Below are 17,768 nucleotides of genomic sequence, written 5' to 3'. Positions count from 1 at the left end.
TATAACTGATTCACTTTGTTATAAAGCAGAAACTAACACACCATTGTAAAGCAATTATACTCCAATAAAGATGTTTAAAAACAAGTTTTGAATTTTGAAAAAAATTAAAGTTTTTATTATGAATATAAGTTGCTGAAGACACAGAATCTTGATAATGTATCTTAAAAACAGATTTAGTAACATAATGTATTTATTTTGATTGTTTCCAAAATTTAAAAATCATAATTTCAAAAAGAGTTCATAAATTCTCCTGATATCTAATATATGTAAAATAAACTTTAGAGGACTTCCCTGGTGGCGCAGTGGTTAAGAATCTGCCTGCCGATTAAATTGCTGCAGGCGCTGCGGGCTGGTTGTGGGCTTTCTCCGTCTCAAGCGTTCGTGAGTTAGTTCCGCCGCTCATTCTCATCTTCTGAAGCCTAAGCCGGCTACACCTTCCTCCTTCCTTCCGCCAGCAGCCGTGTCATTGCGACTCCCCCACCATGTTCGAGGCGCGCCTGGTCCAGGGCTCCATCTTGAAGAAGGTGCTTGAGGCGCTTAAGGACCTCATCAACGAGGCCTGCTGGGACATCAGCTCGAGCGGCGTGAACCTGCAGAGCATGGACTCGTCCCATGACTCTTTGGCGCAGCTCACCCTGCGCTCCGAGGGCTTCGACACGTACCGCTGCGACAGCAACTTGGCCATGGGCGTGAACCTTACCAGCATGTCCAAAATACTGAAATGTGCTGGCAATGAAGACATCATTACACTAAGGGCTGAAGATAACGCGGACACCATGGCACTTGTATTTGAAGCTCCAAATCAAGAAAAGGTTTCAGACTATGAAATGAAGTTAATGGATTTAGATGTTGAACAACTTGGAATTCCAGAACAAGAGTACAGCCGTGTAGTAAAGATGCCTTCTGGTGAATTTGCACGTATATGCCGAGATCTCAGTCATATTGGAGATGCTCTTGTAATTTCCTGTGCAAAAGATGGAGTGAAATTTTCTGCAAGTGGAGAACTTGGAAATGGAAATATTAAGTTGTCACAAACGAGTAATGTTGATAAAGAAGAGGAGGCTGTTACCATAGACACGAATGAACCAGTTCAGCTAACTTTTGCACTGAGGTACCTGAACTTCTTTACAAAAGCCACTCCACTCTCTCCTACAGTAACACTCAGTATGTCTGCAGATGTACCCCTTGTTGTAGAGTATAAAATTGCTGATATGAGACATTTAAAGTATATTTGGCTCCCAAGATCGAGGATGAAGAAGGATCTTAGACATTCTTAAAATTCAAGGAAATAAAACTAAGCTCTTTGAGAACTCTTTCTGAGATGCTAGCACATACTTAAGTCTGTTTTGTCTTTGTACCTCTGAGTAGGTATGTAGATATTGTTTTCTGTAAATAACTTTTTTTTTCTCCATTCTCTACAGTTTGTTCAAAGAGTAAAGTCCAAAGTCAAATCTGGTCTTAACCGAGTAATAACTTTGTCTTACCTAGGAATACTCCTTATAATTTTTATAAACAAAAGGGTTTTGACTCTAAATGCAGTTTTAAGTATTGTTTTCAATTTAAATAAAAGTCATTTGAATTTCAAGCATCACAGGACAGTGCCTTCATTTGGACCACGATGGTCCAAGTATCCTAGAGAATTCACAATTCAAGCAGCTCATGTAAATGAGCTTATTTTTTCAGTCTAGAGCAGGTTGATATGACATTAGAGACAGTGATAAAAAGTATTCCAGATACAGCAGGTGACAAAGTATTTTGAGGGATTCATTTGCCAAACTTATTTTGGTATTCTGACTTAAGCTCAAGAAATGAAAAGGGGAGAGTAGAACAAATACATAATATTTTGTCAGTTTTGCTAGCAGAAACTAACACTTTACAGAAGCTTAATGTACCCAAAGTTCTGTCAGCTTTATAAGACTAGCATTGTTACAGGGCAGTGTTTCATTAGCCTAGGGAGTCTTGTACAGGAGTCTTGGAAGTTTTAGTAGATCTGATAGGTCCCAAGGAGTATGTTTGTGCAAAAATAATTTCTCTAGCATAAGTAGCCTTTTGTGGGGACTTATTCCCTTAAAGGATGAAGGTGGCTTAGTTCCATGGATGTTGGATTCAACCAAGAAAGTGAAAGAGGCCAAGCAGTAATTGTGCTACAAGGTCACAAATTGGCATGCTGCATATTGAGAATTCCTTTATTGTAGTCCTTTTTTCCAGTGTATTTTGTGTTTGGTGGATTAAGTGACAGATTTCTGTCATACTTGCAGTGACGGTAGAACTCACTGTATCCAGTAGGTAACTATTCATTACCTTTCTGTGCGCCTGGGGTTGGAGAAGGATATTGGCTGCAAAGGGGCCTGATGGAAATTTCTGGAGTGATGAAAATATTTTATCTACATTGTGATGATGGCTCCAAGACTATATAAATCTCTCAAAACTAATCCAATTGTACTTTATCATATGTAAATTATACTTAATAAAGCTCTACATTAAAAAAAAAAAAAAAAGAATCTGCCTGCCAATGCAGGAGACACGGGTTCAAGCCCTGGTCTGGGAAGATCCCACATGCTGCAGAGCAACTAAGCTTGTGCGCCACAACTATTGAGCCTGCGCTCTAGAGCCCATGAGCCACAGCTACTGAGCCCGTGTGCTGCAACTACTGAAGCCCGTGCTCCACGACAAGAGGAGCCACTGCAATGAGAAGCCCGTGCACTGCAACAAAGAGTAGCCCCCGCTCGAGGCAACTAGAGAAAGCCCGCCCACAGCAACGATGACCCAATGCAGCCAAAAATAAATATAAAATAAATAAATAAATTTATTTAAAAATATAAATAAATAAAGTTTAAAAAGTACTTTTCACACATGGAATAGCGTTTTTCGGCCAAAAATGCATTTCCAGTCGGACCAGGACAGACACTGTTTAGATCTATAAGGAATGAGTGATAGGATCTCACCAGCACTTGCCTCTGTGGGCCCAGTGCTTCATTTCTTTCACCTCCCACTTTGCCAGTCAACAGCGCACCTGCAAGACTGACCCACACCACGTGCTGGTTCCTCACATTCTAAAATAAGGCTGGGGCTTCCCTGTTTGTGCAGTGGTTAAGAATCCACCTGCCAATGCAGGGGACACGGGTTCAAGCCCTGGTCCGGTAAGATCCCACATGCTGCAGAGCAACTAAGCCCGTGCACCACAACTACTGAGCCTGCGCTCTAGAGCCTGTGAGCCACAACTATTGAGCGCGCACGCCACAACTACTGAAGTCCGCGCGCCTAGAGCCTGTGCTCCGCAGCAAGAGAAGCCACCGCAATGAGAAGCCCGTGCAGTGCAACAGAAATTAGCCCCCGCTCATGTCAGCTAGAGAAAGCCTGTACGCAGCAACAAAGACCCAACGCAGCCAAAAATAAATAAATTTATTTAAAAAATAAATAAATAAAATAAGGCTGATCCACACAAAAGAATGAAATAATGTCATTTGCAGCAACATGGATGGACCTAGAGATTATCATACTGTGACGTAAGTCAGAAAAAGACAAATACCATATGACATCACTTACATGTGGAATCCAAAATATGACACAAATGAACTTATCTATTAAACAGAAACAGACTCACAGACGTAGAGAACAGACCTGTGGTTGCCAAGGGGGATGGGGGATGGGGGAGGGATGGAGTGGGAGTTTGGGACTAGTAGACGCAAACTAGTATATATAGAATTGATAAACAGCCAGGACCTACCTACTGTATAGCACAGGGAACTATATTCAGTATCCTGTGATAAACTATAATGGAAAAGAATATGAAAAAAAATTATATATTTACAATTGAATCACTTTGCCATACAGCAGAAATTAACACAACATTGTAAATCAACTATACTCCAGTTAAAAAAGTGAGGCCGATCCTCTGCAGGGGCTCAAATCCTCTGATGAATAAGTGCCACAAACCAGCACCAGTTGTTTCCTGACTTCAGGATCTTGAAGGAAGTTCATTAAAAAGTACACGTTGGAGACAAGATGTTGATTTACAGTAGGGTGATAAAATAGTAAAAGTAGAAGAGGTTCTTACCAAGTTAAAGATGATATTTCTCTTCAAAAATCACGATATAGGGGGCTTCCCTGGTGGCGCAGTGGTTGGGAGTCCGCCTGCTGATGCAGGGAGTGCGGGTTCGTGCCCGGTCCGGGAGGATCCCACGTGCCGCGGAGCGGCTTGGCCCGTGAGCCGTGGCCGCTGAGCCTGCGCGTCCAGAGCCTGTGCTCCACGACGGGAGAGGCCACGGCAGTGAGAGGCCCCCCCAAAAAATCACGATATATTCTAATAAAAAAAAAGAAGAACGGTTTTTTCCCAAAGAGCGAAAAAAAGTTAAGATGAAATTTCTTGAATATAAAAGCAAATATATTCAGAAACTGTATTTTCAAGTAAACATAGAAATTCTGTGCAAGTTCCAAGGAGCATAGAAAATTCCTGGAATGATCATTTTACTCTTTCTAACCCAGAGAAACTGTAACTTTTGATTAGAGTTAAAAATTAATTAAAAATTAATTTCTGAAAATTTGTAAATTCGTAATCATCTTGAGGTGAGATTTTTAGAAGGAGAACTTTATAGGGCTTCTTTAACTAATATAATATAGTTTTATGGGACTAATAAGATTTCAGTAACCGTTGAAAACCTCTTGTAGCTCAACCCCACACCCATTCAGAGAAATATTAAAATGGAATGGGGTGTGTAAGCTTAGTATTACTTTCATCTATTTTTCATGTTTTGTTTTTCCTTTTTACTCAATTCCTTTAGAATGAAAACTACAGAGCCACGAATTTTTCATCCTTCCTGGTTTAAATTCTTCTAGCATCCAGGTAATTTAGGAAAAAAGGAGAACTGGAAGGCTATTTAAAGAGATAGGATAATTCTTTTCCAAAGTTAAACATAGAGATCTGAAAATATTCTATATAGAATCATCTTTTAGGGCTCTAATAGGATAATATGCTAATAAAAACCTTGCTTTTATTCTTTTTTTTTTCTTTGAATACAGACTTCTTTGCGACCACTTGACAATTTGTCTCACCAGCCTATACAAGTGCTTGGAACGTGCCTTACGTGCTTAAGAAGCCAGCTTATCAAGACCTCCCATGCTGCTCACTCTGAGTCTGAGTGAGCAAACAGGTCTGGTCTGTGTGCCCTAAAGGCCAGCATTCCTGGGCTCCACCAGACCACCAGGGAAGGGAGCTCTCTGGAGTAGTCAACTTCCAGAAGAGTCTGGGGGAGTGGATTTTTACGCAAGATGTTGTGGGGAGGTAAGGAATCTATTCTGTCAAGTGGAGGAGTCCGTGATTCAGGCTCCAGCTGTATGTGTCTTAGCTTCCCAACTGCAATTCTCAGGAAAAGAAACAGCCTGCATCCTAGGAAATCTCCTTTCATAGTTTCCCAACAACATCCTCTTCTTTGTACACATAGAGTACCGAAGATGCCTCCCTTCATTCACAAAAGGGAGAAAACAATTTATAAAGTTGAGTAACCCCAAGGAAATGGAAAATTCACAAAGACCTAGAAAGTGGGGTTATGAAAATAATTTTTATGCATCTAGTGCCTACTAGGTGACTTGGACTTCCAAACTTTATCTCCAGTCTTTACAACAACCTTATGTGGTCTTCAGTATTCCATTTTACAGGGGAGAAAGCTGAGGTTCGGAAAAGTAAGGTGACTTGCCAACAGTACATACTGCACAGACAACTACCGAGAAGAAATGCTATGGTCTCTCTGACTCTGATACCTGTTTTTGGAGTCAGAAAACCTAGAAAAGCAAGAAAGGGCAGTGGTCATTCCTTAGGTAATCAGTAGTCTCAATATCTGAATAATCATTCTTACTAGCTGCCTAGCCAAAAATTCTGAACCCTGACTTAAGTTTTTTCCCACCAATGAACCAAAAGAAAAAAATCTCTAAGAAGATGAAATAAAATAAAAACTTGTGACTTTTTTCAGTCCGCCTAGAAGCCAAATTCATCCACTCAAATACCAGAGGTGTTAAAAATATCATATATAAGCCCCAAATGAAGGCTCTACCTCTAAGGTAGATAGAGAAAGCCGTTTAGGCAGCTTGTGTAGTCTGTCAATTAATATGCTTTACAGAGTGCAGCAACAAGAAGGCAAAGAATTGTTATGATTTGAGATACTGAAAAAGAAACAAAGACTTTGAATCTCTCAGGCATTTGTTTGACTCTTAGAATAGTGGAATATTCTAGGCTGCTTGCCAAATGAATGTTTGGTTGAATATAAATAAGCTTATTATCATGCATATGTATAAATGTGCTCAATAGAACTGAGGGTTAATAAAACATTTTTCTGTTAAGCAGACCAATATTTTATCAGAAAGAACTATTGTCAGTTTTGCCTGTATTTCTGGGACATTTTTCCATCTTAACTCTCTGAATTCTAAGTACGAGCAGTATTTCCAAACTATTTCATTATACTACAACTTCTTTCTATCAGGAGCCATAGAAAATGCCTGGAATTTAACATGTACGACTTCAAAAATTTCTTTTCGTTTATTATGAAAAAAAACCTTTGACTTTTTAAACTCCCCTTCCCTGGAATGTGTATCAAATGAAAGTACATTTGGATAATAAAAAGGAAAAAATCAATGCAGTCAAAGCAAAGTTACCTTACAAAGTACCCATTCCATGAGTCTGTACTTAGGATGCCTTCTTTAGTTGAAATGGAATATTTTAATAATAGATTCCTAGAGCGGGAATCATCTCATTATTTCATATGTTCTTTAGTACTCTTCCACTACAATGCAGGGGAAAATGCTATCTTAAAGAGAATAATAATGGTAATCAGTTGACAGATGTATCTGTTCAAAGAACAGATATATTAAATTATGTTGAAATTTAAGTCATAGATCAATCTGCTAGTTTTTTTCAAACCTATAGAGACTGCTTCCCTAATGACATGTGTCATGATCTTTAATTTGTCCTTGTCACATCCAACCATTGTTTCAAGCATGCAGTATACCCCTCTCTCATATTTTATTGCTGAAACTACCTACGTAACTGAGAAATTTGACGATATATAACAGGCTGGTGACATTGATAATGACAGTGATGTGAAGCAGCCATGTAATCTGATAGAATGAAGAGTATTTCACACTATTAACTGAAATTTTTACCTCTGAAACTAGGTGGATCTTGTTATTCATATAGAAAAAGCAATAGAGGAGAAACAGTTATGCATTCTAAGAAGACAGGTAGTTTCTAGCTACATATTTGAGACTTAGAACATTATTTTTCTTCAGTTTTGCTTGTTTGAAAATAGAATAGGTAAAATGGGCAAAAAGGATCACGATATGCACCTAAGAATCAATTATTACTAAAGAGAACACACAAAAAGAGTTTCTAGGAAGAAAAACTGAGACCCTAGATGTCTTCTCTGTTCTCAGCTGTCAGAAGCAACTTTCTGTGACTTTATTAGAATAAATGTATTCTGGAAAATTAGCCATTTCTCTCTCTTTTGTTCCTTTTCCTTTCTTGCCTCTGTTGGGGGTGAGGGTGGGACAGAAAGAGGGACAAGTAAGGGAAGTTACTAGAAAGAATACAATTAGCATTCCCTAGGGCCTTATCTCTGGATAAAGCATCGAACAGAAGTTTGATATCAATCTTTCCTATGTCTTCTAACTATTTTCTTAATGCTCATATAAATGCAGTTTCTCACAATTAATTATTTAAAGGTTGAGTGATTATAGCAAACTACCTATCTGTAGTATTTCACGACACCTACTAACTTAGCATGCTTTCTTATTTCCTATAGACATAATGACATTTGCACATTAAATCCATCCTATTTGAAAGGGAAAGACTTCTACCTTAATGCTGTACAGCAAGAAATTGTATCCAACAATTTGAGCCAAAACAATTTGATAACTTAAGCTCCCTGAATTACATCACCTGAAATAGGACCTTTTCCGAGGGCATACACATGGTACGGTTAACTAATTAAGGATTGTGACACTCTTGTTACATACCAAGGGCTATTAAAAGGGAAGCATCTTTAAACTCTCCTTTCCTTCCCTGGCCTATGGTAAGAAAGACCTACAGAATTACCAAGTAATTAATATTATCCTTCATGCTTATTAAAGGTCAGCAACAGTAAATCAGTTACTAGCAACTTCCTAAAAGTTTAGGACAGGAACCAATAAAGGATGCTATATCAAAACAGAAGCTGCAAGGATAACTTAGCTGCATAGAATGTAATTGCTGAAGTTAAAATTAGCCAGGTCATCTTACTCTTATGGAAAAAAAAAAAACCCTGGGAACCTGGCAACCAAATAAATAGATAGGAACTTCATTCCCATTAATAAGCTTCTTTCAGTTTTGTGCTGAAACATTACTCCAAAGACATACACCTATTAACTCACCAACACTGGTTCCTAAACCAAGTTTGGGTACTCTCCTAATTATTAAAAAGACCGTGAACTTAATAACTATAAGCATGTATTATAGATATATAATCTGAACATATTAGAATTGAAAATGTCTAATAAGTCATGTAGTTCAACCCCATTTTTTTAGATGAGGAAACAGTCCAGAGCTGTGACTTGCCCAAGCTCAGTCAGCTATATTTACATTGGTTGTTTACTATATTACTGACCTTTTGTGGGTGGTAAATATTTAATATTTAGTTGTAAATTCTTTTGTCACTTTAGCTAAATATCTTTGATAAAGATTAAGTTCAACTTTGTCAAGCAGCATATACTACATGTGTATGAGCAGTTGCTAAATAAAAGTAAAGAATATATAAAAGTCAAAGGTGGTATTGCAGCTAAACATGGAAGACATCCTTTCATTAACAAAGCGTAATTATTCATGATCAAAAAACATTTTAAAACATTTCTTGTACTAACCATTTTGTAGTTTAAACCTAAATTACAACCAGGTGATTCTGCCTATTTTCCACTAGGTGGCAATATATCTTTTTCTTTACAGTCTAAATTTGTTCTTCCAGGGTATGATGAAAATTACTTCTTTTGAGTAGTTTTCCTTTTTAGTTGACCCAACTGAAATTAAGACTAAAGAAACCTTAAGAAAGAGGCATAAGGAATTAAAGATGTATTAAGATAGGGAACAGGGTTGTCTTATAAAACCCAGAATTAAAATTAATAAATTTCACTTCACATATGCTCATAATTAAAATTTACATTAAATTTACATGATCACATTAAAAATTTGGTAGTGATTTATTTTTTAATTGAAATCAGGTTTGTTATTTATTGTTAGTAGCAAAAAGCATTGAAAATTTTCTTAGTCCTGTTTAAAACATCATCCTCAAGATTAGGTCATAGCTTTCACTTATTTCCATAGCCTATCTTCCATCAAGATTTTGAAAAAAAAACTCATTAAATCACTTGTGTGTGTGTGTGTGTGTGTGTGTGTTTAGTTTGTGTCCATACTAGATATAAGTTGGTTCTGAATGAATAATAAGACAAATCCTATTTTCTTTAAAGTCAGATAAGTTTCAGAAAACTTTGACTAATATATTAGCTTTCAAGGGCTACCATAACAAAACAGCGCAAACTGGGGGGCTTATACAGCAGAAATTTCTTTTCTCTCAATTCTGGAGGCTAGAAGTCTAAGATCAAGGTGTTGGCAGGGTTGGTTTCTTCAGAGGCTTCTTTCCACGACTCGCAGATGGCAGCCTTCTCCTGTGTCCTCTCATGGTTGAACGTCTGTGTTGTGTGTGTTCTAATCTCCTCTTCTTACAAGGCCACCGGTCATATGGGATTAGAATCCACCCATATGACCCTATTTTACTTTAATTACCTCTTTAAAGGCTCTATCTGCAAATATAGTCACATTCTGAAGTACTAAGGGTTAGGACTTCAACATATGAATTTAAGGGGGGGAACACAATTCAGACCATAACAACGAGTAAGTCTGTATACACAGAATGCCCCATTTTCTAAACTGAGGTATTGTGGTAGAACCAAAAATCCTAGATTGAAAGTCCAAGTTCTAGAGCTAAGGAAAGACCTTAGAGATTACCTAATCCACTGATTATTGACCCTTGCCACACAGAAGAACTTTTAAAGCACACCAATGCCTGTTCCCAGACCCAGATATTCTGATGAATTAATTTGCAGTGGGACCAGTCATGAGTATTTTGAAAAAACTTCCCAATCATTTCTGAGACCTGAGTAGAGAATCACTGATTTTAGACAAATATTTCCCAAAGGCGGTTAGAGAATCACCCAGAGGGTTTATTAAAATGCAAATTCCTACACATGGGCCATTGCTGTCTTCATTCTGAATCTCCAGAAATGGAGCCATGTCTTTTTTATCAGGTGTCCTAGTAATTATTATGAACCCAAAAGTCTGAGAAGCTCTGATCTAGTCTAACCCTCTCATTTTACAGGTGAAAAGCTTGAGGCTTGGTAAAGTTAGTTCATCCAAGGTCACACAGCTAGAGAACGGCAGAACAAGAAGGAGATTAGATGTTAGATCTGAAATCTAATCTAATTTTTAGCAGGATTCTCTGTTCTAATATAGCACTGTGTGGACATTAAAACGATCTTGTAGCTCTGGTCCCAGTATTAGACTGCATCTACCCTTGAATTCAGGCGTGTCCTGACAAACTTAGAAGCCCAATAGGGCAGGCTTATTACAGTTATATTTCCATTAAAAATGCATTCCAGGGCTTCCCTGAGGGCACAGTGGTTGAGAGTCCGCCTGCCGATGCAGGGGACATGGGTTCGTGCCCCGGGCCGGGAAGATCCCACATGCCGCGGAGCGGCTGGGCCCATGAGCCATGGCCGCTGAGCCTGCGCGTCCAGAGCCTGTGCTCCGAAATGGGAGAAATGGGAGAGGCCGCGGCAGTGAGAGGCCCGCGTACCGCAAAAAAAAAAAAAAAAGAGCCTGTATTGTGTTCAGTGACAATGGGCAACATCAGAACTGATGGGTTATTGTGAATACTGCATTCCTCCTCCACCGTGCTGCCAGGCTTTGCTGGCCACCTCCTCAGATTTAGGCCTGAGTCCTAGGTAGAAGCTGTAGTAACGAGTTAGCAAATTCAGGGAGATGAAGCCAATGGTGGAGACTGTTTCCCTGGCACCAGTAGCTTCTGCAGCAGGAGTCGTTGGCTTAGAATCACTCACCATTAGAAACGGCAGCCTCTGTGCAGGCGTCAGCAGAGAAGCAGCAGTGGTTGATCGGTCATCTGGAACAGGGAGCAAACAGGTAGCTCAAGAGATTTTCAATTCTGCTGCTATTACCTATCCAAAATCCATGGGTAAAGAGGGCTTTTAGAAGCTTGGGGTCAGAGTATGAGTTGGTGCAGGCTGTGAACACACATATACAAGTAAGTTGTGACATGATTTTAGAAAACCTAATGTATCGAAATCCAAAAAATAAAAATTAAACCCCTCAGCGGGTGATGATCCAAGAACAGTTAAAAAATTTTCCATAAAGATTTAGCTTAAAGGTTTTCTTTAACAGAGGCTTTCTTATGCATTTATATTGTTTTGTTGTTCAAAGTGACCAAGACTTGAGTGAGAAAAGAAGAGCAAAATGTAGACATGTTATGAAACACCGGAAATGGAAAAAAATCGATCTGAAACAAAGATAGAGCATCACTGAAGAGTTTTTTTTTAATTTAATGTATATTTATAGCACTATAATTCAATTTAGCCTCAGTATTTCAGAAACAGAGCAATTTTCTAGACTGAGGACACACACATTTTACCTTGTTTCTATAGGGCTGGTTGCCGTTCTAACCCCTGCACTGTATTTCTCAAAGTGTGCATCGAGAACCACCTGCTCTAGAATCACCTAATGACTATTTAAAATGCAAGATTCTGGGCCCCTCATGAGATCTACTCAATTTTTGGAGGTGAGTTTGAGAATCTGCATTTTTAACAGCTACATAGGTGATGAAGAGATTTCCCTCTCTCTCTCTAGGGCCTCTTTAATTCCAAAGATATTACTTGTGCTCTGCTCTGGGAGCCCTTAATAACTCTTTAATAGAACAGTAATGATAGAAATGATAGCTCTTTCTATCATTTCTGATGAAAATTTCTGAGAATGTGAGTTTCTGGGAATTACTTTCTTTTGGAGCTGTTCTCTCACTGAGTCAATGAAATTGTGAACTTGTTACAGAAGTCCTCTTTTTTTCAGTATCTTTACCTGATTTTCCAGTTGACTATGCTCCTGGGTCCCTGAAAAGGCCGTTGTAAAGAACTGATATGACACGGACTCAGAAACTGTACATATTAAACTTTAAGTTTCTTCCCCTGAAATGTGTTCAAAGGAAAGCCACCATCCCAGAAAAGAGAAATTTGTGTTATCTGAAATCCCAGGTTCCTGTTTTTGAGCTGCTATAAAATTGCCTTAATACCAAAATAGATGTATTTTGAATATTTAAAGGATTTAAGAAATTCAGATGTGAGCTGCTGGCAATCTTGTAACTTGATGAAACTTGTCTTACCATGCTATTATCTTTACTATGCGTGGAATTAGATTTTTGAAAGGTAGGTTTTCTAAATATCTCCCTGGTTTTAAGTTTAGACATGTTTGCAAGCTTAATAAACACTTTCAAGTGCAGTCTCAAAATCAAAGATCTCTGATTTGAAAGCAGTTTTAGGCATTATCACCCCCAAAGAGAAGTACCTCTGCATACCAATGTCTCATCTTTCCTTAGATTGTTCCAAAATTAGAAATTAAGCCCCAAAAGGCAAACGGAGGAAAAAAACACCTTCAAGTCAATTCAAATTTTTTTCTTCCTATTTATTCACACTGGTGGGAATTTTCTCTACCATCTCTTTGCTGGAGGGGAAAGGACTAAGGGAGATCTAATAAAGCCATAAGGCAGAAGCAACTGAGGATGAGAGGTTCTGAGATGGAATTCAGAGAGCACATTAAATGTCCATGAAGATAAACTTCATGGCATTCACTATTTACCTCTATCCAGCCCTGCTAAAGCAATAGTTTAACTTACACTCTCTCCAAAAGGATTTTAATGGAGAAGTCTGATTTACCCCTCTTTCTAGGAGGGATCCTGCAGTAATATTTCCTCCTTTTTTTTTTTCCTGCGCCTCCATTTTGGACCCCCTGAACCTAGAGAATCCTATGGATACTAAGATTTTTCTAACTGCATGATTTGCATCATTTTGGGGGCTGGGTGTCGCTGTTTGGCTGTTTTTCTTTTTCAAAGACCCAGTGAAATCTTGCCAGAGGGGAAAACAGATCTTACTTCGTTTGTTTGTCTGGGAGGAAAAAAGTCATCAAATGCGTTTTTTTTTTTTTTAAGTTGCATGCTTCACCAAAAAAGTTACTAAATACTGAAAAGTCTACTTTGAGTTCTACAAGCAATAGTGTAACACCAGCACACCCAGCTGAGATGAATCCCCAGAGAAAAGTGTAATCATGCTACATTTTCCCAGATTCCAAAGAAGATTCCCCCAAAGAAGATGTGCTCTGGGTTGCTGGTCAAGGGTGTGCCTGTTTTCTGGATTTCTCCTCTGATACCCACAGTCCAGCTTTTCTCCAGAAAAAAAAAAGGGGGGGGGGGCTGGGATGAAAGAAATTTGGAATTGGTGGCTAGACATCTGAAAAGAAGTGAAGGGACAAAGAACTGATAGAGTTAGTTACTTTTCTCCTATGATTTTTTCTTCCAAATCTCATTCCTGTTCTTGGTTTACAAAGGCTCTTAATATTTCCCTGAAGAATTTACTCCCTGGAAGATTTGGGAAAGAGAAGAAGATAGTGTAGGTACTCTTCAAATCTCCATTATAAAGGAGGGGAAATGTACAATAAAATAATGCATTCTAGCTCAAGGTCCACTTAAAGACACTAAAAAACGTGAGCTGGGGCTTCCCTGGTGGCGCAGTGGTTGAGAGTCCGCCTGCCGATGCAGGGGACACAGGTTCGTGCCCCGGTCCGGGAAGATCCCACATGCCACGGAGCGGCTGGGCCCGTGAGCCTTGGCCGCTGAGCCTGCACGTCTGGCCCGCATACTGCAAAAAAAAAAAAAAAAAAAAAACGTGAGCTGGAGTCAGGGCCCCCTTCTAATGACATTGACTCATTTTTTAGTATCATTCATGGATCCCCATGATCTGCAGACCCAGAGTTGTCTTCATTAAGCACTGAGACATCTTTCTAAGCAAGATGTCCTTTGTTACATGGTACTCAGGAAGAGAAATGGGCTACTCTTCTACATTTTGATCATCTTTTCTACAGCAAGGCAAATTATAGCTAGGACTCCTCTTATAGCCCATTTCATTCTTAGTGTTTTGATTGCATATAAGTTTTAAGTGCCGGGAACACATGGTACTCATAGTTTAAGATTATTCTAACTAAGGCAATTAAAACTACATATCCCTGGATGGCTTGCTTGATTTTATTTCTCAAATATTTTTTTCAGTGACGCTTCTGTAAGTTTGGGACATAAGGAAGAAGCATTGAGTAGTTAAATACGCATCCACAAAATCAAACCAGTTGTTACTCCCACCTGTGCTTAAAAATGAGCAAAGGTCATTAAAGAAAGTCAAGACCACAGAAGATTTCTTATAGTGGTTCCTGAGGATTTCTTATAGAGGTTTCTGACCACCTGAGGAAGATAAGTTGAGGCTAAAAGTATATCTCTTTCACCAACTGCGAAGTCAATCGTGTATAATAGCATCAAAGCTTCTACATGAATGATTTTATTTGCTTTTCAAGACACATCTGTGTGATAAACCCACAGGTAGTATTATTCACAAGTTCAAGTAAAGTAAACTGAGACACATAGATGGAAGGGTCACAAAATTCGGACAGGCTTTCTGACTTAGGAGCCACTATTCTTTCCATTACATTCTGGTATTGCATCTCAGCTTTCTGTTCCAAGATGACAGCCATACCAACAACACAATCCTAAAACTTGACGGAGTGGGACCCTTAGGAGGTTTCCTCCTGGGTAGGTTGTGAGAATTAAACCAGGTCAACATACGAAAAGTACTTAGAATAGTGTCTACCAGTTCTGTGTCTATGTGTGTACTAAAATGGATATGTACATTTGTATATGTGAATACATATATGTGCACATAATATATACATATATGTGTAAATATATACTATGTGTGCAAACATGCATACATATATATTCCAGTACACACACACATAACTTGAAAAGGGATAAGTAAATAACAGTTATCATAACCAGGTTAGCTATTCAAGTAGAACACCTTACCAGACCTCTAAACCTAGAGAGTTTTTTTTTTTTTTTTTTTCTGGTACGCGGGCCTCTCACTGCTGCGGCCCCTCCCGTTGCGGAGCACAGGCTCCGGACGCGCAGGCCCAGCGGCCATGGCTCACGGACCCAGCCGCTCCGCGGCATGTGGGATCCTCCCGGACCGGGGCACGAACCCGTGTCCCCTGCATCGGCAGGCGGACTCTCAACCACTGCGCCACCAGGGAAGCCCTAAACCTAGAGAGTTTTTAAAAAGAACTTTTTATAAGAACTTTTACTTCAGGTTCTTCATCCTCTAGTCCTGGAGAATAGACATGTTTCTAAAAAGTTTTAAGTCCAATTTAAAATAAGAAAAGCAAAATTTGTCTTAGGAATAGGATCTGTGAAGCAGAGAGCCAGAGAGTGCCCCTTCTGCCCGCCCAGCCAGATTACGGAGCCAGCAGGCACTCAGGTCCACCGGCCTAACACTTATGTTTCTGTCTCATCATTCTAGGCTTCATGGCCCACCTGTCAACCAAAACGCATTTGGAAGAGGAAAAGGAGGTGGCCCAGCTTCTCACCCATCCCCAGTTCAGTTTCTGGGCTGAACTGGGAATGGTGTGAGGTATTTCTACACCCCCTGGAGGTATTTTTGCACCTTCAAGGGACGACAATATTTCCAAGCAAGGCCAAAAGCACATCAGTTCAAAGGTAAGGACGGCTGCTTCCTCTCCTTGGAGGAACTGTTCAAGAAGGGACACACACGTGTGTGGGTGGGGGGGTGGGTGTTAGGGGGGGCTGTCTGGGTGGGTACTGGCATTTGCCCGTCTCTTTGAAAACCCGGGTAGGGTGTGCAGTAGTCCTCAATGCCCAGTAAATTGACAGTGCAGTCTCCCGTCGGTCTGGTGAGACTACCATAGGAGTTAGTTGCCTGAATGATTGAGAATCAGCAAAGAGGGGTTTCCTAATAAAACTCCAGGAAAGATCTCAAATCTCCAGAAGTACTTAAGAGACGGAAAAGAGCGTGGAAGTCAGGAGGGATCGAGGGAAGGGGAAACGGGAGATACCACAGAATAAGCTAACCGATTGCAGAATATGGGATTGGGCAAGGGGAGAAAAAAGAAATCTAAAGCCTTTTTTAGATTTGCTCATGGATCCTCGGTCGCCGCGCTTGCCCGCGCTAGGTCGGTCGGTCGGCGATGATTCGCTTACGCGCCGAGTCTCCGCGCCGCCGAGGGCTGAGGGCTGCCACAGACCTGGGCTTGTGCGCCTCCCTAAGGGCATCTGCCCGGGGCCCTGCAGACCAGTCGTGGACTCCTCCACCCGAGCCGGCTGCACGGTCCTAGCGGGCGGAAGGGAGTCTGGGCCGATCATGGACAAGGATGGAGAAAGAGAGGAGAAGCCCCTGACTCACGAGGCGAGGCCGCTTTGGGGCCCTCGGAGTCGGGGGAGTAGGGCGTGCACTTCCTGGTCGTTTTCTGGGTATGACTTGTCCCGGGTGACCCAGGTTTCCGCGCTGGGGGTCACGCTCACTGGACAGGGCGCCTAAAGAGATAAGCTGCGGGGAGGGCAAACTTAATAGAGGACGGAAAGCGGGCGGTGCACAGCGGTTCAGAGACGGGAGTGGGAGGGAGAAATGCGCCATGCCGCTGGACCCCTGTCCCTTCACCTCCACCGAGGCGCCCGACTGCGGCGGCTGCGGCAGCACGTGCTCGAAACGGGCTGGCCCGCGGGCGCTAAGGCTACACAAGGTCCTCTGGGCCTCGGAGAGCCACAGAGCCTAGGAGTGGGCCCAGGACCTTGGGAACTTTCCCAGGGGGGTCCGGTTTCGGTCTCGGCTCTCCAGCGCCTGCGAACAGGTGCAGAGATGTGCGTGCATTCTTTCCCCAACCCTCCGGTTTCCGCACACCTGTACGCGTCAGCTACACTCTGTAAGCTCATCTTGGGAAAATAAAGGCGTCCCCCCTCCCACTCGCAAACGCCCAAAGAGGAGAGGGGTTCGCAATCCGCGCAGAGAGCACGCTTGGAGATCGCAGACGCTAGGCGCCGGGTCAATCTCAAGCATTCTGCCCCTGACTGGGACACAGCAAATGCTGGTGCGGCAGCCGCTTGAGCGGCCTTTTCCCCAGTCTTAGGGACGTGCGATTTCGGCAGGCACTCGGAGCTCAGGCCCCCAGCCTGGACTTCACGGCACCAGCCTGCTCCAAGCCTGCATGACCCTGTGACCTTGTTTGCTCCGCAGCTGGGTGCAGACATTTACGCCTACGGCTTCAGCCAGCAACCTCAGCTAGCTTGGCAGATGAGTGGGGTTATGGGATTTTAGAAACTCTCATTTGACAAAGTTAAGATACATCCAAAAGCTTGAAAATGCAACATTAAAATAAAACATTTCTCAGTTTGTCTTGGCTGAAGGCAAAACTAGCTTTGGGCACCCTTCCCCTACTGCTTCCAGCCAAAGAAAGTCTTGTAAGCAGACAGGTCAGCAAAACTGCCCAGCCCTAAAGTGTCTGCCATTAACACACCTACCTGGATTGCCTGGGCATTAGCTCAGCCAAGGCTCGGCTTTCTTCCTGATTGTGTGATTAAATTAAT

At 41.2% G+C, this 17,768-nt stretch overlaps 1 protein-coding gene across 1 annotated transcript; it reads left to right on the top strand.

Moving 5' to 3' along the window:
• The first annotated feature begins 482 nt into the window (after positions 1-482).
• LOC116754381 (proliferating cell nuclear antigen-like) lies at positions 483-1,267 on the top strand. Its single transcript, XM_032632961.1, is given in 2 exon segments — positions 483-1,224; positions 1,227-1,267. Coding segments are annotated over 2 exon segments (783 nt in total).
• Positions 1,268-17,768: the final 16,501 nt, after the last annotated feature.

The sequence above is a fragment of the Phocoena sinus genome, chromosome 5, assembly GCF_008692025.1.
Source record: "Phocoena sinus isolate mPhoSin1 chromosome 5, mPhoSin1.pri, whole genome shotgun sequence".
In the NCBI taxonomy this organism is placed as follows: Eukaryota; Metazoa; Chordata; class Mammalia; order Artiodactyla; family Phocoenidae; genus Phocoena; species Phocoena sinus.
This window is presented reverse-complemented; position numbering and strand designations above follow the sequence as displayed.